Below are 22,496 nucleotides of genomic sequence, written 5' to 3'. Positions count from 1 at the left end.
CAATTAGGTTCAGATCGAGAGTTGGACTGTCCCTAAGGTGTGCCCCACCACCGCTCGCTGAAGACAGGGCTGTCTGGCCTGCTCCCCCTGCCCTGTCTCTCTTGGGGGATCACCAGGGGGCAGGAGGGGGGCTATGGGGGGGGGCATCTGTAGCTCCATCTTATCAGGCAGGGCCCAAGAATCTCAGAATCAGGATTCAGGAATCACCTTGGAGGGCTGCTAAAAATGCAGACTCTTTGTCCCCATCCCAGATCTGCTACCTCAGAATCCTTCAGGCCTGGAATCTGCATTTTCACCAGGGCTCCAGCTGGAGTGAGAGACGTCCGTCCGGGGGCTGGGGCTGGGCCAGGGCCTGGAGAAGCCAGGGAGTCACTTGGGGCCCGGCCAGGCCCTCAGGCTGGGGCAGCAGCGCCACCTGGTGGGCTCTGCAGAAACACCTCGCGACCATCACCCTCCTGCGGCCCCACTTCCCAGGAGCCTGGCTCTTTCCAGTCCATCCTCCTCTGGACGCCAGAAGCAGCACCGCCAGGCAGCAAGCTGGATTGTTACAAATCCTCTTTAATATTTAGCTGTCACATCTCAAACATGTTTTACAGAACTATGCACAGAGCCCCTCCGCACTCCCTCGCAGGGCACAGCCTCACCCACCCATTCCCCAGGGGGCAAAGGACAGGCCAGCCTCAGCTTCTCCTGGGGGAGAGCATCCTTCTCACTTCCCTGGGCAGCTCGGGATCCTGGCAAATGCAGGACCAACTCTGTTCCGGGCCCCAAGCATTCACCCACCCCCGGATTCCCTAAGCAGCCCAGAGCCAGTCCGGAGGCCTGGGGCCAGGCGGCCCCTCTTCGGCCCAGCTTATCACGTGGCCTAGGTTGGTCTGAGCTGCCTGGATGAGGCTGGAGCTGGCCTGCAGAAGGGTTGCTCCTCCTACTCGTGTCAGGTAAGGCCCACCCTCTCCCACTACCTTCAATGAAAATGTAGAAACCAAAGAGTGGACAAAAGAGTTTGCCCATGCAGTGGGCAGTCCCCTGAAGCCCAGGGTGCCTTATCTGACCCCCCACCCCCACCCCAAAGTTTAATACATTTTCCCCATCCAATACACACAGCTCCCAAGGCAGGTAGAGACCCAGTCTACCTGTGCAGGGATGCCTCAGGAGCATTTTCTCTGGGTTGCTAAGGGAATCCTGATGGGCAATAAGCGGAGGAGCCACAGAATTGCTTGGCAGCTGGGGCTCAAGTCTGGAGGCAGAAAGGTGGGGAGACGGGTCCAGGCCCCAGGAAGCCCCCCACCTCCAGCCGGCACAGGATGGGCATGGGCGACTGAGGTGGGAAGTGAGCCTGGAGGAGAGCCAGGGAGATCCTGAGGAGCCCTGAGCCTGGGGGCAGGCAGGGAGGTGGGAGACAGCAGGTGCCTCAGTACTTGGGGACCTTGCTGTAGTCTTCAGAATGGACGTGCCGGCACAAGCAGATGGACAGGAGCATCCCCAGGAGCTACGGAGGGAGAGGGCAAGAGTCAGAGGGAGGCAGGGCCACCTGGTCCCCTGGAAAGCCCCAGAACAGCATCTCATGGTCCAGGTCCTTGAGCTTCACAGGCTTTGAGTGGGATTAAGCAGATCCACAATGAAAGCCTTGTGACCAGCCTGGGGTTTCAGCAGTAGGGGGGGCCCCTGGGGTGGGGGGTAGTGGTCAGGCCAGGCCTGCTCCGGGGCCTCTAGAAGGGGATGGAGCTCAGCCTCCCTGAGGAGGCAGGGCCAATCCCGGAGGGCAGAGCTGGGGGTGGAGGGCAGGGAGGGGTGTGGAACGCTGGAGGGGGGAGGGACTCAGACCTCAATGACAGCGACGCCCACACACACGCCCAGGATGATGCCCACATTCTCCTGAAGCCACGCCTGCACCTTCTTCATGCAGCCCTAGAAGGGGAGCACACGGTCACGTCACCCCTCGCCCCATAGATGCAGAAGCCCCAGGAAGGCCCACCCCAGCCCAGAGGGCCTGCGGAGAGAGGTTCCGGGTGGAGAAGAAGGGAGGAGAAGCCGAGGGGCCTGAGTACCTGAAGGCACAGGTGCCCCCCGCCTCGCACACACCTCACGGTACACGGGCCAGTACTCAGGGTTGTTTCCACTCTCGGTCCTGGTGCTGTTGAAAGCCTCACAGAAGCCCTTCCGCACCAGGAAGCTGTCGTCGGCCTCCCTCTTATCCTCGCAGGAGCAGGGGTAGGTGACATTGGTGCGGTTCATGAGCTCGGCATTGTCCGTCCAGTTGTAGAAGCTGGCCCAGCCGCAGCACCTCACCTGCCGGGGACACAGGCCGCTCACGCCCACTGGCAGAGGCGAGGTCCCCCAGGATGGGGGCTCACATCTGCCCGTCTCAGGGATGCCCCCCTCCCCGCCGCCCCCGCCACCCCACTCGTCCCAGCCGAACCGCCAGGATTAGGGTTTAGGCTTCACTTTGGCTTCTGGGAGCCACAGGGAACTTGAAGGGGCTTTCAGGAAACACGGACCATAAATATGAAAACAGCAAGAAACAGAAAAGTCAGGAGCAGGAAAAAGGTAAAAGCAGGACAGGAGGGACCGTTGCAGTGGAAAGAGAACAAGGACGTGTGGACACATGAAGGGCGAAGGACACACAGGTAAGAGTGTGGGGTCTAGGGGCGCCTGGCTGGCTGGTGGGTGGAGCATGCAGCACTTGATCTCGGGGCCGTGAGTTCAAGCCCCAGGGTGGCTGTGGAACCTACTTAAAAAAAACAAAATTGTTTAAAAAAAGAGTGCAGGGTCTAGAGTCTGGCTACTGGGTTCGAATCCCAGCCTTGGCATCCACCAGCGGCTTAACTTTGGTTTAAGTGCTTTCCTCAAGTCTCCTCATCTCCAAAATGGGGTAACCAAGGTTCCTAAGTCAAAGGGCTGTTGGGAGGACACGGTGGTTACGGGGCAGGCCAGGTATCCGGGCCCCACCTGGAGAGCACAGGAACCAGCTCCGCATCGAGCTGCTGTGTACATGTTGGGGTTGGGATTTGGCTCTGAGCTTCCTGGTTGCCAAGGTGAAAAGGAGTTATGGTCAATTGTGCCTTTTAGAAGAGAAAATGGTCTAGTTCCAGAAGGGGAGAGGCCCTTCTGGGCTCCCCGTGCTAGTAGGGGCCTCTGTGGGGCTCGTGAAGGGGACCCCGAGGGCTTTGGATCACGTCTGGGCTTGAAATCCTGATGAGACTGGGATCTGAGAGGCCAAGTCCACCAGGGGCAGGTGGAACCGAGTCAGGGAGGGCTGGTGCCCTGCGCCCGGGCGAGCCGCCAGGCCTGGCTTCCTCACGTGGAGAATGGGATGACAAGAGCCACTCTGCCAGGGTCTCTGGGAGGATTAAGGGGACTCCCATGGATACACTTCATGCCATTGCTCGAGGGCGTAGGGCTATCCTCCACCTGCTTCCCTCCCATCTCTGGGTGGCGGGTCCCCACGAGCAGCCCGGTGGCCAGCAGGGGGCGAGCCAAGCACGCTCAGGCGTTCTTGGGCGCCAGGCAGCTGCTCCAGAAGGTTCCTTTCTCCTGTTCCCATTTCAGGGAGAACTTGGCTGCCTCCTCTGGCAGGGAGGCTGGCACCTCACACTCAGCACAAGTAGGCAGCCCCCCTGGGCCCTCTGCTACACCAGGCAGGGCCCACCCCGACTCGGGCCGAGATCTGTCCTCCGTGGTCGTGTATGGCTGATAAACCCTCATCACCCACATGCCCCATAAGCGCTGCGCAAGTGCCACGGGCTCCACAAAGCCACCTCGGGCGAGCACGAGCCGTAGCCCCATTTTACAGGCGGGAGCAGCCTCGGGCAGCGCCCGGCACACACGGGGGTGACCCAGAGGCCTTGCCTGCTGCGGGAACCCCCGCCCGGGGCGCGCACAGCTGTCCCTATCCACCCGGGACGAGAGTCTCCCCCTAACCTCGGCAACTGTGGGTCAAGCCGAAGGTGGGAGGAAGACATCTTCCCTGCCGAGCCGCCAGGCCCCGACCGGCCCCTCACCAAAATTCCGGGGGGCGGAAAACCGCACCCTCCCCTCCTCGCGGGAGGCAGCAGGGGCGCAGCACCTGGGGCCTGGTGTGCGCGGCCACCGGCTCACCATCAGGGCAGGCTGGGACCCCAGTGGGCCAGTCAGTCTTCTGCCTCTCAGGCAGTCAGTCGGCCAGTCACTCTGTCAGTCATTCTGTCAGTCAGTCAGTCATTTTGTCTGCCAGTCAGTCCATCGTCCATCCATCTACCTATTCATTCATCATTCATTCATTCACTCACTCAGTCGGTCATTCATTCTGTCTCACTCAGTCCATCATTCATGTATTCACTCATTCATTCATTCACTCATTTAGTCAGTCAATTCTGTCCATCAGTCATTTTGTCTGCCAGTCAGTCCATCATCCATCCATCCATTCATTCTATCAGTCATTCATTCAGTCTGTCAGTCATTCATTCTGTCATTCCGTCAATTATTCATTCAGTCAGTCATTCTGTCAATCATTCAGTCAGCCAGCCATTCCATCAATCACTCGTTCATTCACTCAGTCTTCAGTCAGAAGTCTTCAGTCAATCATTCTGTCAACCATTCATTCAGCCTGTCAGTCATTCTGTCTGTCAATCATTCATTGATTCATTTATTCAGTCAGTCATTCTGCCAATCAGTCATTCAGTCAGTCAGTCTCTCTCTCACTTTAACTGAGGTATAATACACATACACTAAAGTGCACAAACAGCTTGATGAATTTTTACACACATACTGGCATAACTGCAAGTTGGATCAGGATGTAGATAGAACATTCCTTTCACCCCAGGAGGTTCCCATGGGCACATCACGTCAATACCCTCCCAGAGGTAGCTTCCACTCAGACTCGTGTCAGCATGTCGGCCTGGGCACCCAGTTAACCTTAACCCCCAGGACAGACTCCCGATACTCCCCAGCCTGGCTTGAGATGAGGGCCCTCGCCCTCCACCACAGACCACAGCACAGTGAGCCATGGGCAGCCTCCAAGACCCAGGGCCCCCCGCGTGAGGGACTGTGCTTAGCCGGGTGCCAGGCAGGGGGACTCTGCAGAGGCCCCTTGCCCCCAACACACACACACACCCACCGGCATACTGTGTCAGGCACATGGACGCCATCAGGCCGGGATCCTCACGCCACCCCACCCCCGCCACCTATGTACCTGAGCCTGCACGTAGTCCCAGGCCTCCTGCAGTCTGTCCTCTTGGCCGTCCTTGTAGTCCTGGATGAGCTTCATCACGATGCTGCCCATCTCTTGCTTTAGCTGCAGAGGAGAGAACAAGAGTCAAGGTCGGATTTCCTGAAACTTGTGCCCCACTTTTGATCACATCTACTTAAACGGCCTCCCTCGTCACCCACCCCATCCCTGGGGACATACTGACACTCGAATGGACCAACGTCCATTGCAACTACTTTCCTAGCACCTCCTGGTGCCAGCCCCCCTGCCCACCACACCAAGCCCAGTGTTGTTAGAGCCAACTGCTCCTGCGCTATAGTCTAAGTGGCACTCGGCGGCTGGGGGACCCTTTAAATGTGAATCTCTGCATGTCGCTGCTCTCATCCGTCTCGGGGAGAATGCCAACATCCTGGCAACAGCCCGCAAGGCCCTACGTTGTTTGGCCCCTGCTTTTCCCAAACCTCATTTTCTGTTTTTGGCTCCTTTTTCTTCAATAACACAGATCTCCTTGCTGGCTTCCTGCGAGGTGGCACTCCTGTCACAAGACCTTTGCACTTGCTATGCCCACCACCTGTATCCTCCTCCCCCAAACATTAACATGGCTCACCCCTCCACTTCCTTCAGTCACCTCATCAGAAAGGCCTTCCTGGACCACTCGACAGAACACACCCCTTCTCCATCCCCTCCACCACCCCCTCCCTGACCCTCCTCCACCTGCAAGGGTAGGCGTGCTGTCTTTTCCTTCCGTGGCACTGTCATTGCATGCTCTTTTGTGTTCAGGGCATATTATCTGTCCCCTCCACTAGAATGTCGGATCCAAGGGAGCAAGGACCGTCTCTGGAGAAGCCTGGCCACAGCAGATGTGTGGTGCACGGTCACTGCCATTCGCTACACACCGGGTGGGGGGTGGTGCTCCCACGCTCTCCCAGTTAATCCTCATGCCTGCCCCCGGGGCCCCACAAAACCTAAATCCTGACTGTGCTGGTCTTTCACCAGGCTTGGGAATTCAGGGTCCCTCAGTGAGGGAGAGAAGCGTCCACTCTGCCTTAGCCCCACCAAGGGAACAATGATTTCCCAAGAAGGCGGATGAGGGGTGCGGGGAACCAAAGGTCCCTCAGTGGTGCTCTCAACAGGGGATCTCACTGCGGCAGCTTTTCAGGAACAAGTTGCAAAGGGAGGCAAAACCGAAACCTGCCTTGAGACCTGACAACGGGGCCCGCGCCCCAGGTGGGAGCCGGGGGGCCCCCCAAGAGCCAGACCCAGCCTGGGCCCGCCTGGCCGCTCCCGTGGACCTTGCTCAGGGGCCTTCCTGGCACGCCAGCATGAAGAAGCTAGGGACAGCCACCTGCTGTCACCACAGAGCCCCAGGGTGAGGGGCCCGGCCACCAAGGGGACCGCAAACTTGCCTCCCCCCCCCCAGTTCAGGGGAAAGGGGAATTAGGATGTAGGACAGGTACTTCCAGGCAGGGGTTTTCAGGGCCCGGCTCACAAGGCAGCAAGTGGGCTTCCGCCAGCACCCCACAGGCAGCTCACAAACGCAGCCCTCAGAGAACCCACATCCTCCGGATGGACCCGCAGCCCTGGCTCCTCACCCCCTCCCTCCACTAACCCTGGGAAACGGGCCCCCCCTGCCCAGGACTGCCCTCTGCCTTTCTCCCTCTTCATAGAACTCCCAGCATGGCACTCTCTGTTTTACTCACAGAGCTTTACAACGACCCACACAGCTTCCCTCTGGGTGATTAATCACCATAGCGGTGGCCAACTTTTGCCAAACCCTTGTTATAGGCCCGCACTGCACTAAGCACTTTCAGTGCATCAATTCATTTTAATCCTCAGAACAGACCTAGGGCCTCGGTATGTACCTCATTCCCTCATTTTAGAGATGTGGAAAACGGGGCCCAGAGAGGTTGATTAACTTGGTGGAGGTCACACAGCCAACATAGGGAAGAGCTGGGATCGGGACCCAGAACCCAATTTGTGACCCTTTAAGCTCCATCAGCACTTAAACCACTTGGCCACACCCTGAAGGAGGTCAGGGCTGCGTTAAGGAGGGCCCAGAGAAGCTGCTACGTGGCTGGCTCCTGTCATACAGCTGGGGCTGGCTCTCACGGGTCCCAGGTCTCTCTGCCCCACCATCTCTGCTCCACCTCTCTTCCCGGGTGGGTGGTGGGTGGATGATCCCTGAGGCGTGGAAAGGAGGAGGGGGGTGTCCCCCAGAGGCATTTGCATGGAGAGCCGCCTGTCTCACAGCTGTCCTACCTGCCCTCCCCAGCGGACCTAGTCTATATTTATACCCCTGTGTGGTTGCCACGGCAGCCCAGACTTCCCTCTTTCAGGCCCCCTGAAATGAGAAAAGGGATGGAGCCGGGTGGTTTCCACTGAGGCTGGGTGGTTTCCATGGAAACACCACACCATCCTGCAGACCTGAATGTGGGTAAGCGACAGAACCCAGCCATAGGGATCACCGCTGTGGGAGCTGGTTCAGCTCAGAGCTGATGCCTTGGGATCCCAATGCCCAGGAGCCCATATTGGGAGCTCAGGGAGGTCACCCTGGCAACCAGGTAGTTCCTGAGACAAGAGAGAGCAAGGAACGGGGAGTGGGGAGACGCTCACTCTCTCACTTCATCCCTGCGGGGCCTGCCTCTGTGGTTTCCACCTGGTGGGCACCAGATGCTCCCTTCTTGAAACAGCACTTCCTTTCCTGAGGGGCAACCACCCCCTCGATTCCTCCACGAGCCTGGGAAGCCCTGCTCCCCTCGCTGACACGGGCGAGTCCCAGGTCGCCACGTGGCGCCTTCTCCATCCTAGGCACAGCGAGTGGTTCAAGGATGGGCAGGTTACCCAAAGTGACCTCCTATTTCTGCTAATCTGGCGAGATGAGGGCCTTTGTGGCTGGTGGCCACCTGAGGCTCCGCTGGGGGACTGCCTGCCTGAGAAGGGAGCCGACGGAGGAGAGCAGGAGCACAGGATGGAGAGGGGCAGAGTCCTGGTGGCAGCCTTTGGAAATCTGGACCAGCTGAGCCTCCAGTCGGCTCAGGCCAGTTGCGTTATTATCAATGCAATGAAGAGTCCTGCCCAGGAAAAAAAAAAAAAAAGGCCTGCCCAGGACCAGCAGCATAATTGCAGCCCAGTGCAAAATGAAAATGCATAACCCCTTGCTTAAAAATGACTAAGAATTTCAACACAGTAGCATCTGAGTATAAACCAAGCATGGATCCTTCTAAGTGGAGGACGCTATGTAACTGCCCAGATCACAGGCCTAGGAAGCCAGCCCTGGAACTGCCCCATACCATCCTCCCCATTTCCCGGAAAACAGGTTCCAAAAGTGAGCTTGACTTCCTACGACCACACAGCTAGCAAACAGCAGAGACAGGGCTGTAACCCTGATACTTCCAGCCCCAGAAGCCTAAGATCTCAACCACAGCAAACCACCCACTATCTCCACCTGACCCCAGACGGCACCATCCTCTGGGGTGACTCCCCAGTACCACGATGCTGTGCTTTCATTTCACCTTGCAGTGTGACTTTTCACGCAGAGGATGATTAGAAGAGACCTCTGAATCTAGCATATCATGCAAATGTTAAGAGTCCTTCCCATATTTTTTCCAGGCTTTGCTTAAAGGCTCCCTGTACGGGGAATTCAGGACCTCACAGAGTGGCACATCGCAGGGGTGGGGAGGCTCTTGATATATGCACTTTATTTAAAATTGAGCTCCAATGACTTCCACTCATTAATGTTGAGTTCTCCTCCTCTTCACTCCCTCTCAAGTCCCAGAGGGGACCATACCAAACAAATCAGGTGGCTCTCTCCTAGGACAAACCATTTGGATATTCCAGACCAGACTAGTCTTCCTTCTCTCTGGCTCCTCTGGCCACTTCTTGGGATGATGTCCAGAGCTCTCTCCACACTCTTTATGCAAATGCATCAAATTGCCCTCGAGAACAAGGTGGCCCTCCAAGCAATGAAATGGACCCACACCTTCCTGTTCTCTCCCGGGGCTCCCACAGGATATGTCACCAAGAGCTTTGCCTGAATGCAGAAACAGCGGGTCTGAGGCTTCAGCCTGGGATCCTGATAGGACATGAGGGCGATGGTGGATGCAGAAGGAGGAGGTGGCGTGTTTACTCTTAGTCACCACCTGAGCCTTTCCTGAAATCGGGCTGCATATGTACATAATCAGCTACCCCAGAACTCCCCAGGCCCCAGTAGGCTCCGTGAGGGCGGGGCCCAACTCAGGCTCCACCCTCCACAGCCAGGGAGCCATGTAGGCACCTAGCACCCAGCACCCGGTGCCTTAACAATCTCCATCTCACTGCTCTCCATGATCCCCTTCCAGAAGAACCACCTGGATGCCTTCTTTTCTTTCCCAAAAGGGAAGACGAAGGTCACCTCTCTCTGTCCTGGCTCCAGCTGCCCACCCCCCCCAAGGCTGGTAGCAGCCCTGGCCAGGGGATCAGGAAGTTTCCCTCACAGGGAGCAGGCATGTCACAGAAGGCATTGTCCTCGGGGAACCTGTCTTACCACCTGTAAGTTAGGGCAGGCACATGCCCACTGGCTATCCTGAGCTCCTTAGGTGAAAAAAGGAAAGAGGGGGGAGGGCATCACAGAGCTCTCTGACCATCCTCCCTGGGAGGCACACAGAGGTGCGGCTTGGCCACTGTCACCACCCCAACCCCCAGCGCTCACCCAGCCCACGCGAGCCCCTTGCCCTCCAAGCCTCAGCTGCCAGGCCTTTGGCCCAAGGCCCTGACGTAACCCACCAAAGTCCCAGAGGCCTCACCTGTGCGGGCTATGGGGCAGGTGAGCAGTATGGCCTGCATGAGCGCGCTAAGGCCAGTGCCCAGCACATGCCCAGCAGAGAGTGTGCTTGCTTCCTCCCTCCTGACCCTCTCCCACTCTCCACCTCCTGGAGAGTCCGAATCCCAGTGTCAGAGCTGGGAAAGGCCCGAGATGCCAGCTGAGACTCAGAGAGGCTGGCTATGTCGTCCGAGCCCATGAGCAACCAGTGGCAGAGCTCACCCTAGAACGCAGGGCCCCGGAAGCCCAGACTTGGGCCACAGAACAGGGGCTGGATAGTCAGAGGAGGAAAGAGCCAGAGGAACCTTCACTCCCTAATCCTGGCCCCTACGGCTCTTGCTAATCCTAACACCAGTGACAACAGGATCGGCTGCCATTTACTGAGCCCTCACTAAGCATCAAGGAAGTTAATGATGGTGAACATCACAGTATAAACCCTTGCAATGATGCCAGCAAATATCTGCCCCAGGCCAGGCGCTGCGCTACGCCCTTCCCATACGGCGTCGCTCTCAGATCCGCAGCACAGAGCTGTGAGACAGCCCTCGGGCCCAGCGTGCTGTGGCGCTGAGCAATGTTCCAATTTTAGAAAGGGATTGGGGTCTGTGTCACACCCCGAACTCTCTCCCATTCATAGTTCCCGAGGGCCACCTAAATGGGGTACACAGAGGCCAGAAATAGCCTTGCTTCTGTTTGGGTTTGATTTTGCCATCAAATAAGCTGCAAATGCCATTTCGGCTTTTTGGAGTGGTTTTTAGATTTCAGAATTGCAGCTCAGAGGGGGAGTGGACTTGTGTGGTTACTGCTGTTTGACCCGCGAGGCAAGTGGAGCGGAGAGGCTGAGTCACTTGCCGAGGGCCTCCGAGAGGTGATTCCAACATAGGGGGGCCGTGTGGTTCTAGAGTCGAGGCCTAGGCCACCATTCCATCTTATAAAAGTGTTGCTGGCTGTGCTCACTTCAACCCTGGGTGGGAGTGGGGGCCCAGCAGCCCTCCCCTCAACTATGGAAACAGAACCCAGGGCCTGAGAGGCCATGTGCCTGGTCCAACCATTCCCCTGCCCCCTACCCCACCGCTGTTGCTGCCCTGGGGACAATGGTCGATGGGAACGCGGGGCAGGAAGGACCAGTGCCATCCCGGGAGAAAACTTGGGGAGAGGCGGGGAGCCCAGCAGCTCAGGCCCTCGGCCCTCCCACCTGCCCGGGAGGCCTGGACAGTGTGTGGGGGGGTGGGGGGGTAGGCCAGCCCATTGCCTTTAAAAGGCCTCTTCCTCCAGGCCCCGCCAAGGCCCACCTCCCCAGCTGGACCTCATCTGCGGGAATAAACATCATCAAGGACATGTTTAGTCTCCCAGCGGGATTTACAGTGTGCTGGGAGAGAAAAATAAATCATTCATTCCAACTCAGGCAGAACCTCCCCAGCACAGCCAGGAAACGTCCCTGTGCCTTGTAGGAGAGGTGGGCCCAGGTGAGCTGGGCTGGGACCAGGGGGCATGAGGCACGGAGCCTGGTGGGGAGAGGAAAGCAGGAGGGAATGGGGGGGGGGGGTACGGCAGACAGTCTGGACTGCAGTCCGGAGTCCTGATTCGCCACACCAGCCTTGCTCAGGGGCCGCGGACGCCTCCGAGGCATAGCTGCTGGTCCTCGGCCAAGCAGATTATACAGCCCACAGGGAGGCAGCGTGCTGTAGAGGCAGGCATGGGCCTTGGGTCAGAGGGATGGGGAAGGAATGCTCCACTCTGACGCATCCAAGCTACGTGTGGCTGTGGCCACAAGCCATTTTGCTTTTCCCGGCCTCAGTTTCTTACACTGGAAACCGCTTGTGAAACTGAAATGTGTATCAAGTTACCAGCTCAGCTCCTGACATGTGGTTGGCATCTGACAGATGGATGCCATCTTTATTACTGTGGGAAGGTGGACCGCCCAAGACCCCTGAGTCATAGAAACAGCTCACCAGGGCCCAGTTCTTGTCCACCCTAATTGGGTCCCAGAGAAGCCCCAGGTGCCAAGGGGCAGAAATCAAAAGACTGGATCTCACAATCCTTTCACGGAGAAAAAGAGTTTCCCTCCCTTAAACACCGGCTTCCTGTCTGACAGCCAAGAGAGCTTCCTTTCATCTACTAAAACTGCTATTTCCCCTTTTGCTTTGGCTGCTGGGAAGCTCAATATTCAAGTTAGCCCTCAGTGACAAATCCAGTGCCCTGGCTTCCGGGACATGGCTTTTCCTCCTCCGTTGTGCACTCCAACCTCTTGTTATGATTTTAGTTACCCTGTCCCTGTGCTGGAACTCAGCTGTATTCTCCTGAGAAGCAGGCTGGGCGTGGATTACAGAGAAGTAGAGCAGACTCAGATTGGAACCACAGCAATGACAAATTCACCCGGATGAACCCCGAAGGCAGGCTGCCTGGGTTCAAATCCGGGCTCTGCTATTCACTGGCTGAGCCCCCCACTTGCCCTCCCACCGTCCTTCTAAGGGTGATCTGAGCCAACTGGACCTTCCAGTGGTGAAATGCAAGAACCCACTAGCCACCTGCTCTGATTGGGTAGTTGGTGGATGAGAACCGTAGTGCTGAAGGAAGGCGGGTGTCCTAGGGTCCGCTGGGTCACAGGCCGTGTGCCATGGGTCTAAGTCCTGGAGTCTGTGCCCCTGCCTGGCCCAGCCCCTGGCAGGCTGGGTGCCTTTGCCCCTCCCCTACTGGATGGGGATTCTCATGCTACCCCGACAGGGAAGGCATGGAGAGCATCCATGAAAGAATGAAAGTAAAGTGGTCGGCACTGTACTCAGTAGTATAGGGTGTGCCCTGAGTCAACTGCAAGGGTCCTGAGGATTTTAGTTCTTGTGATGTTATTGCTCTAACCTCTCTGAATACCTGTCTCCCTCTGTCAACCTAACACAGGGCACAGCTGCCATGAGGATGAGACAATGTGTGTAAAGCCTCCAGAAGATGCCATGTGCACACAGTAGGTGCTCATAGGGGGTCACCTTGACAGTCACCATTGACTATCTCACCCAGTGGCTATTCCCAGCTTCCCTTCTCCCTTATGCCTCTGTCCTTAGAGTCCCCCTGAAGCCAGGGGTGCCTTTGTGACCCAGTCTAGCCAAGACTGTTGGAGGACTTGCTTTTCAGATAAAAGGGCTGGGGGTGGCTGGCACTGCCCCTTGCCCTTTCTTCTGGCTACACCAGTACGGATGTTGTGCCTGGTGCTGTGGCAGCTGTCTTGTGACCATGAGGGAGTGGTGTGAAGAAGCAAGCGGCATGATGAGGATACTGAACAGAGAGTGGGAAGCATGGTCCCTGAGAGTCCAACCCAACTTCTGGTTAAGTCGACAGCAAATGTCTTTAGAGTTGAAGCCGCAGTTAGCCTGATTTTCTATTTCTTAAAGCTGAGTGCCTTCTCCATGATACAAAACTAATTTTTTGTTTTAATTTGACAGAGCGAGAGGGAGCACAACCTGGAGAGAACAGTAGACAGAGAGAGAGAGGGAGAAGCAGGCTCCGCAGCGAGCAGAGAGCCCAATGCGGGGCTCCATCCTAGGACCCCAGGATCATTACCTGAGCCAAAGGCAGACGCTTAACCTACTGAGCCACCCAGGTGCCCCACAAAACTAATCTCTTTCTTGACAGTCTCCTCCCTGGGCCTCATCTGTGGATGAGTGACATGGATTTAGTACTTGCTGAGGTGCTTGAATAAAAACAAGAAAAACAACATTTATTGGGTCTTTACCATGTCAAGCACTGTGCTGTGTTTTACTAAGATAATCTCACTGAATCCTCACCAGAACCTTGGAAGTCAAATTTATCACTGTCCCTCGTTTGCAGAAAGGTGAGACAGGCACAGAGAGGCGAGTGGCTTACCCACTGCCCCACAGCTACAAAGTGCTGGGGTAGAGCTGTGTGCAGGCCCAGCAGCGACTCCACCCAAGATGCTGCCCCCCCTCATATCCCAGCAGGTCACAGGGACCGAAGGACCCAGGGTGGTGGGGCAGGGAGTTGCTGGGCACCTCCTGAGTTTGTCTGTGACAACTAAGAGGCCCTTTTGTCTCTCCCTCAGCCCAGCCCAGCCCAGCCAGAAGGATGCTTACCTTGCCTGTGTTGAAGTAGAAGAGGACTCCAGCGGCCACCTGGACGATGAGCATGAAGAGGAGGAAGGCAAAGTACTGGAACACAGACCAGCATGGAGTCAGCTGCATGGCCCCCTGCAGGTGCCCCCGTCCCGCTCACAGCTGTGCACGTTCCCACAGCTGGCCCAGGGCAGCATAGGCCCCATTGGTGGACAGGGAACTCACCAGCCCCAGCAGGCAGCGGACCTCCTTGATGGCACCGATGCAGCCCAGGAAGCCCATGAACATGGTGACGGCACCCACGCCGATGAAGACACAGGCCCCCACCTTGAGGGAGTTGGAGGAGGTCTCTGGGGTGGAAAGAAGGGCATATGATCAGCCAGGCACACCACCAGGAGCAGAGCCCCAAGGTCTGGGACTGCTCGCCTTGGAGTCAGAGCACTGGGGTCAGCCCCCCACCCCTGCCCCACCCACGGGGACCCTGCTCCCTCCCCCCGCATCCCTCCTGTGGATGTGTGCCCTCTCTCCCTTCCACCCCCAATCTATCCTAATCCCCAGTCCTCTTAATTTTCTCCTTGGTGTTTAGGATTGCAAAAGCTATGTTTTACTGCTGTTCTTGCCTGCGACCCTCACCTTTCGAGGTGAACTGGACAAGGACAGGGACTTTGATCCCTGCTGAGCCCCTAGCTATACCCCACTCCTAAAAGCGTCTGGCACAGCAAAGTGTTGCCTGAAAGGTGTGCTGAATGAATGAACCACAGCCTGGAAGGTTCACCCCCTGCTGGGGTCACAGGCTTTAAAGGCCTGCTTTCCTCCCTGTCCCTATAACAGTAAATACTAGGCTGTCCCACCCACTCCCTGTGTCCCTAGGGCTCCACACACACCAACCCCAGCTCTGACATAGCTCTGTCTGGTAGGCACTGGCCCAGCCATTTCAATGAGGCTCAGAGAGGTGGGGGCCCAGGGCGGGGCTGGGATTTAGAGACCTGCAGGCTCCTTCCCCTGACGCATGGGACACACCTATTGACACAGGCGCGTATTCACTCAGCTAACCAGTTTACCAGGTGCCCACCTGCCCACCGTGGGCCAGACTGGGTGCTGGCTGCTGGGGATACAGAAGTTGGAGTGAGGAGGTCCCACACCAAGGAGCTGCCATTCAGTGGGGTGGGGGCGTAGAGACAATAAGTACCTGGAACAGATCTCCGAGTTGTGTGAAGAGCCGCACACAGACACGGAGGCCAGCTCCATGTAGAGAGCCGTGGGGCAGGGAGTGGGCCGGTGGCTGGGGAAGGCTGGACTGAGCAGGTGACATTTGAGCTGAGAGGAGAATGGGGATGCAGCCCTAGTGAAGATCTGAGAGGGGGAGGAGTTCCAGGCAGTGGCAATAGCAAGGAGGAAGGAGTGAGGCTGATGTATTTGAAGGAGACAGAACTGGCCACTGTGAGTCTGACAGGTGACATGCTTCAGGCATGGAGGGAGGGGCCCGATGGCAAGGGACCCTCTTGAGGGCCATGGGCAGACAGAGCCCACCCGGTGGGTGGAGGTCGGGGCACTGGACCAGCATTTCCCAAGAAGCCCAGCACATCCCCTGCCAGAACAGGATGTGGCTCACACCCACCCTCAGCCCACCTGGACGAGGTGCGCTCTACCCAGGGGTGGTCATATGCCAGGAGCTCCAGGGTCGATGTGCCTACTCCACTGGCAAGGGGCTGCAGACTCCTCCCACCACAGCCCCTGCATCCTCAGGAGGCAGCTGGGGCAGGATGTTTCCAGAAAGCTGGAGAGCATCCTGGAGTGCATTAGCAGATCAGGGGAACCTCTTAGGGAAGTAGGTTCCTGGGTCCATCACAACTGGACAGACTTTTCCTGCAAGACCACCTGGAATCTGCAAATTATTGTGCTCTCCTAAGGGGGTAATGTCCAGAGCTGGCAGGAGTGAGGTCAGCAAGGAGAACACTGGTCAGCTCCCTGGGGGACCTCAGAAAGCTGAGGGCCCCACCCCGGGCCACCCAGGGGGCATTCCTGCCCTTAAGAAGTAACTACAAAGCTGAAGTGTGGGTGGAGAGGAGGGCCTGATTCGGCTCCACTTCCTGGTCAGACAGGATGTTCTGGAGCTCAGGAAGGGCCCTGGCCAGCCCACTCTGCTCTCAGGGTGCCAGGGCAAGGCTGCCTCCTGCCCAGCTCCTCTGCAGGAGCCCCCAGGCAGGCGGGGATGTGGGCAGGAGGAGACAGTGCCCTGCTGGGGGGAGAGTGGGGGGCTCCTGGCATTGAACCCCCACTTTCATTCCAGGCCCTGACAGCCCTGCTCTCAGCAATCAGCATGGTCAGGAGGAAGCCATCCAGTGCTACTTTTTCTAAGCTTCCCGGGTTCGGGTTCCTCCCAGGGACTACTCCCAGAGAAAAGGAACTTGGCACGGCCTGGAATCCACTGTGTGCCAGCCAGAACAAGGCCCTTTATCCGAATCATCTGCTTTATTTCCACAACAGGCCGCTGAGGGTAGATTTACATTCTAATTTGTCCCTAAGAGCTCTGAAGCCCAGCGGGGAGTGCCAGGGGGGCGGGGGGGGGGGGCAGCAGGCAAGACCCCAGGGCTGAGACCACCAACTCAGGTTCTCCCCCAGGAGGCCAGCCCGGCCGCGGGGTCTCAGCTTCTCAGAACATCTAGTGGACGCCAGTCCTTGACCTCACCCGGAGTCTCAGGCTGGCCCCAATGAGCAACCTGACTTAGGAAGGGGACAAGTGGACATTCTGGGGTGGCTCTCCGCTGTGCATGGCAGAAACATCTTGGTCTTGCCGGGCCCGGCAGGTGCCAGCGAGGTAGAAGCGGCCCAATATGAAAGAGACCCGAGGCAACAACATAGGGGGTCTAATCCCAGCTGTGCTGCTAACCGGCTCTGAATGTGGGCAAGCTGTTCGCTGGCCTCGCTGGCCTGTTTCTTTCTCTATAAAATCGAACTAAATCCTCCTTCTTAAAAATGTCATTATCAATTTAACAAACTTATGTAGGGGTGACTATTTAGGAGGAGCTGTTCTAAATGCTTCTTGTACATTAACTCATTTAATTTTTCACCATAACCTTATGGGATATATTCTATTACTACTCCCATTTTCCAGATGAAGAGGCAGAGAGAGGCGAAGTAACTGGCCCAGGATCACCCAGCTAGTAGGTAGCAGAGCCAGGATCTGAACCTCGGCAGCCCAGCCCTAGAGTCTGTGCTCCACACCATGGCGCTTGCTCCCTCTGGTTAAGGCAGGAATGCGCAACGCCTATGGAACCCTGCAGTACAGGGGCTCGGAGTGTGGGAGCTCAGGAGCCATGCCGCCTGGTTCACATCCCAGCTCCAGCCCCTGGCTGTGTGTCCCGGGATGAGTTACTTTCCCTCTCTGTGGCTGCAGTTTCCTCCACTGTTTAATGGGGACAGAGACACCTCACCCCGTGGACTCACAGTGAGGCTTCAGTTAGGTGAGGGAAGAGCTGTGTCACGCAGGCCTGGGACAGAGCAGGTCAGGAGTCCTGGGTCACAGCCCTGGCCCTTATGTGCTGTGTGACTCTTAGCAAATCTTTTCCCTCTGCTAGATCAGTGCTTCTGCACCCTGGCTGCCTGGGAAATCACCTGGGGAGTTTTTAAAAAATGACAGTGCTCCAGGCCCACCACCCACACACCAATGGAGTCAAATCCCTTGGGGTGGGCCCAGGGCCCTTGTATTTGTGCAAACATTCCGGGTGCATCTAGGGGACCTCTAGATCCCGGCAGCTCAAGAGTCTGCGAACTGAACAGGGAGGAGGCCAGAGGTGCAGCAGGAGGGTTCCTGCGGCCGGGGACGAAGTGCAGAGGACAGAGATGCAGCAGGTGAGCTGGGCCTTGAGACTTTGCCCCATGGTGCAGGGCCCACTGGGTGTGGGCCACAGCCAGGAAGTGGGGGAGCCTGGCCCTAATCAGAGTGGAGCAAGTGTCCCCCATTGGGAAGGCATAGGGAACAGGGGTGGGAAATGCAGACCCAAGCCCCCAGTCTGCAGCCCCCCCAGAAGAAGGCAGAACTAACAGCCAGCCCCATGCTGCATCGGATGTGGCTGGAGGGTGGACCGTCCTTGCTTCCTTTCAGGTCTGAGGGGAGGCCTGGGCCCCTGGGGCCACAGTGACAGGTGTGGCCTCTCCATCACCCATCCTAGCCTGGTTCCGCTTTATTCAAATCAAGCAGCTGTCATGGGCCTGAGGCCAAACCTGCTGCCTCAGCGGCAGCTGGGAGGGAAGTGAGCCAAGGATGCACTCACTGAGGGGAGTGGCATCACTGTGCTACTTGGGGCCCTCAGCTGTGCCTCCCTTCCACCTCAGGGTGCCCATGAGATCAGTGCAGCAAGCCTGGCAGGCTTCCTGGGGGAGGCTGTGAGTAGACCTGGAGAGGCTCTCGTCTGTGCCGGAGTGCTTTGGGCTTCTTTCCTTCTGCTTCAATAGTGAGAGAAGGGGCTTCCATGCTGTGGTTCCCCCTACCACGGGCAGCATTTAGGATCAAAGCTCTAGGGGTTCGAGTCTCACACCTATCACTCTGACGCTCTGTGAACTCTGTGAACACGAGCCAGGGGCATCACTTCTCTGAGCCACATCTCTTCATTTGTAAGGTGGGACTAGAATACCTTGCAGGGCTGTTGTGGGATTAAGGCAATTTTCATGTGCAAAATGCTGGGCCCCGGGCTTGGCACACAATGAGCACAAACAACGGAGGCCGGGCTGGTGACTTCCCCCTCGGTCCACAGGCCTGACGCATCTAGCTGGCACCAGGCGCACAGTAGGCACACCATCAACTCCTGACAATCAGTCTTTCCCGGCCTTTCCTACACTTCCCTGAATGACTGGGGAGGGGCTGTTGCCCACATCTTGCTGAGCTGGCAAACGGAGGGACAGGGAATGTAAGAGGCTTTCTCAAGGTCAGGGCTGCGGGGAAAGGGCCGGGATGGGAGAGCAAGCCTCCCTCAACCCCCAGTGTTCTTCAGACAACAGCAGCTTTGTGTGGGGAGGGAGAGAAAATTCTTTCCGAAAACCCCTGCAGAGGGGCCCAGGGCAGAGTGGTCAGCACAGGACCTGGGCAAGGCCCTGAGTTCAGCTGGAAGAGTGACTGGCTTTGAGGCTCAAGTACTCAGGAGCTGCCCTGCCTGCTGCCCAGGCCCACCGCTCCAGAGCCAGCTGGGCAGGGCGGGGGGGCGGGGGTGAGGGGTGGGGGAACAGAGGGACCCTTACGTAGCACAGAGATGAAACTGCTCCTGTCAGCCAGGATCCACACCCCGAAACCCAGGATCACCGCGCCCAGGATCTGGAAGGAGAAGGAGCAGTGAATGGGGGCCTGAGGGGGCCCTGCCCAGCTGCCCCTGCAGCCAGGCCAGGACATGGGGGGGCACCACCTCCATCCTCAGGTACTCCCACACCCCCAGTCCTGGTACGCACCACCAACCACACAGTAGGGCCATGCGTGGGGAGCCCCTTCTGCCTCCATCTCCCCTACCCCATGCCCATACGTGGTCAGACCATGCCTCTTAGCTTTGAGGGGTGCAGCCTCCTCCCAGGAGTACCTTTCTACTTTACCTCCTGGCCCTCTCCCATGCTCATCCCCTCCACCCTAGCCTGGCTCAGGGGCTGAGGACATCCCAAACAAGCTCTGGAGAAATCCTTCCATGGACTTGAACAACAAAGCCCACTTGCTGTTCAGAGCTCCTGACCGCACCCCCCCCCCCCCCAGGCAGACAGAGGGTCCCCTACTCTGTGGTACCTACCTTTGGACCCTTCTTAATAGCCATTCCTGCTGGCTTTTTTTTTTTCTTTTTTTTTCTTTTTTTTTTAGATTTTATTTATTTATTCATGAGAGACAGAGAGAGAGGCAGATACATAGGCAGAGGGAGAAGCAGGCTCCATGCAGGAAGCCTGATGTGGGACTCGATCCCAGGATCCCAGAATCATGACCTGAACCACCCAGGTGCCTCTCCCACTGGATTTTTTTTTTTTTTAAGATTTTATTTATTTACTCATGACAGACACACAGAGAGAGAGAGGCAGAGACACAGGCAGAGGGAGAAGCAGGCCCCATGCAGGGAGCCTGATGTGGGACTCGATCCCAGGACTCCAGGATCACACCCTGGGCTGAAGGCAGGTGCTAAACCGCTGAGCCACCCAGGGATCCCCTCTCCCACTGCATTTAATGTGCTCTGTGTGTGTGTCTCTCTCTGGTGGACTGTGAGCTCCCTGAGGTCAGGGTCAGGTTGCACACAGCTCTGTATGTCCAGGGGCCTATAAGCTAAATGCTCAGGAACGGAATGAGCTCATGAACCCACTGGAAAGGCAGGAATAGAAAGGCAGGTGTGGGGCGAGCGGCAGGGGTAGGCCCAGGGATTCCCTGTTTCCTCCCCCTTCCCCTAATCTGCAAGGCCCACAGCCTGAGCCTATCTCCCCAGCTGGAACCCAACCAAGATCCACATCCCACCAAGCCAGCTAAGGCTGGGAAGAGCCTACAGTGTGGGCAAAGGCCCAGGTACCCTTGGGGAGTAGAGGATCCTGCATCAGGCCCACAGTGCTGCCCTTCTCCCAGGGCCTGGCCTGAGCCTACCTCAGGAATCAGCCACCTTGAGAGTCCTAGCATGTCACCACCCACCTCTATCACAGGCTCTGGGTCCCCACCTCAGCCATCATCCCCTACTCTGCAAGGACAGCAGCTACTGACAAAGCCTGCGGGGTGGTGTGAGCACCCCAGCCCAAGGGGCTCCATCAGTCTTGCTCTACCCAGTATCATCATTAAAGCCAGAGCCAGGCCCCGAGTAAGGCAAACAGGATGCTTGCCCTGGGCATAAAACTTAAGAGGATGCCAAAAAATAAAAAATGAAAACCAAAAACTCAGCAACCAAGATTAATAAGAATTTACAGTATTTTTTTTAAAAGAACCAGAATTAATTTTAAAATCCATGATAAAATATCAACCTTTTAAATAAAGGCGGGATGTGATTTTTTTTTTTCTTTTTCTTTTTTTCTTTTTAAAGGGAGCAAAGCCCTGAGGCACAGCGTGGTGCCACTTCTCATCCCCAAGCGAGGACCTCACTCACCCTACGCTCCTCTGGGCCCCTTAAAAACAACTGCAGCTGATGATGACCCTACATCTCTCCTGTCTCCCAGCAGGCCACTTGTCACCACCTCCCCCCTTGCCAGGTGGACCCTGTTACTGTCCTCATGCTACAGATGGGGGAAACAGAGACCCAGACCTTGCCAGAGGTCACCCAGTCCATCCACAAGGTGCTGGAAGCCAGGCCAGATGGTGGCACACTAGCAGCAGGGAGGCTTCTGAGGTGCTTTTGAGGGGAAAGGTTCCCCTCAGGTGACACAGCTTGCTGGGATGAAGGGGGACTTTACAGAACCTGGGAGTCTGGTTCCCAATGATTCTTGAGGCCCTGCCCACCCCAAGCCCCTACCTCACGGTGTGGTTGGCCAATGGCCAGGCATCGGGCCCACGGTCTGCTCCTGTGTACCTCAGAGCCCTATGGCAGCCCCTCACCTGCCCACCTCTGCTCTCACAGGGTAGGGCAGAAAATACCCTCTGGGCAAACACAGCCCCAAGTCGATGGAAATCCAGGACTGCCCAGCTAACCTCCTCAGCTGGCCTCAAAGCACCCAAAAAGGCACTGGCCTGTCGGTCCCTCTGTGGGTCTCATGTTCAATGACTGCCATCTGGTATGGCTGGACCAGCCAGGAGGCTGTAGGCCAGCCGGAGAAAGGCCCAGCCAGGCGGCCAACCAAAACAGGGGGAGACACTAGGGCCCCCTCTTTCTCTGTGAACCGAGACTGGAACCATGGGGCACCCCCCACATGAATCACCCCTCAGCTCCACCAGAATCTCCCGACGGGCTCAGCCAGGAGCCGGGACCCTCACGCCAGCGTCCTTCCCCAGAACAGCACAGCATCAGCAGCCTCTGGGCTTCTGTGAACCTAAGAATAGCTGATGAGGCAATTTTGTGGGGAGTTTGGGGCCGGGAAGGGGTGCAGGCAAGGATGTACACGTGTACACGTACGCACACACGAGCACACACAGCAGCCAGAGCGAACTTTCCAAACCACAAGTCTGATCATGTAACCACTTCCCACTGTGCATAAAACAAAGACCAGAATCCTTCCTGGAAGGCGGGTGCGGCCTGCATCCCAGGGAGCCACCCTCTGCCCCAAGCCCCCATGCTGGACTTTTGCTGCTTCTCCCAGAACTCCCCTCTCCCCTCCTGCTCCGGCCCACCACACCTACAACTCCAGGGAGCTTTTGCTGACCATCCCGACAGGGTCAACTGCCCTATTCTCTGCTCTCCTGGGGGCCGTATCCTTCATGCCCACACCTAGCACAACTGCCTTTTTATCATCCATTTGAATAAGTACTTGACTGGAGCCCACATCACCCCGCACCCCCAGAATACAGCCCCAAGTGCAGAAACCATGG

At 57.2% G+C, this 22,496-nt stretch overlaps 1 protein-coding gene across 6 annotated transcripts in view; it reads right to left on the bottom strand.

Annotated features, from left to right (window-relative positions):
- Positions 1 to 538: 538 nt before the first annotated feature.
- The window catches only part of CD82 (CD82 molecule), a 50,912-nt gene continuing 28,954 nt past the window's right edge, over positions 539 to 22,496 (bottom strand). For all 6 annotated transcript variants that reach the window (XM_026004137.2, XM_072758806.1, XM_072758805.1 and 3 more), the window contains 7 exons: positions 19,277 to 19,349; positions 14,267 to 14,391; positions 14,063 to 14,137; positions 5,171 to 5,272; positions 2,083 to 2,289; positions 1,825 to 1,908; positions 539 to 1,489 (listed from right to left, as the gene is read on the bottom strand). In XM_026004137.2, coding sequence (XP_025859922.2) covers positions 1,412 to 1,489; positions 1,825 to 1,908; positions 2,083 to 2,289; positions 5,171 to 5,272; positions 14,063 to 14,137; positions 14,267 to 14,391; positions 19,277 to 19,349 — 744 coding nt within the window. In that variant the 3' untranslated portion in view covers positions 539 to 1,411. The remainder of the gene's footprint in view (positions 1,490 to 1,824; positions 1,909 to 2,082; positions 2,290 to 5,170; positions 5,273 to 14,062; positions 14,138 to 14,266; positions 14,392 to 19,276; positions 19,350 to 22,496) is intronic.

This window comes from Vulpes vulpes, chromosome 5, assembly GCF_048418805.1.
Source record: "Vulpes vulpes isolate BD-2025 chromosome 5, VulVul3, whole genome shotgun sequence".
Classification (NCBI taxonomy): Eukaryota; Metazoa; Chordata; class Mammalia; order Carnivora; family Canidae; genus Vulpes; species Vulpes vulpes.
The sequence above is the reverse complement of the archived record's forward strand: the minus strand, read 5'-3'. Positions and strand labels throughout refer to the sequence as shown.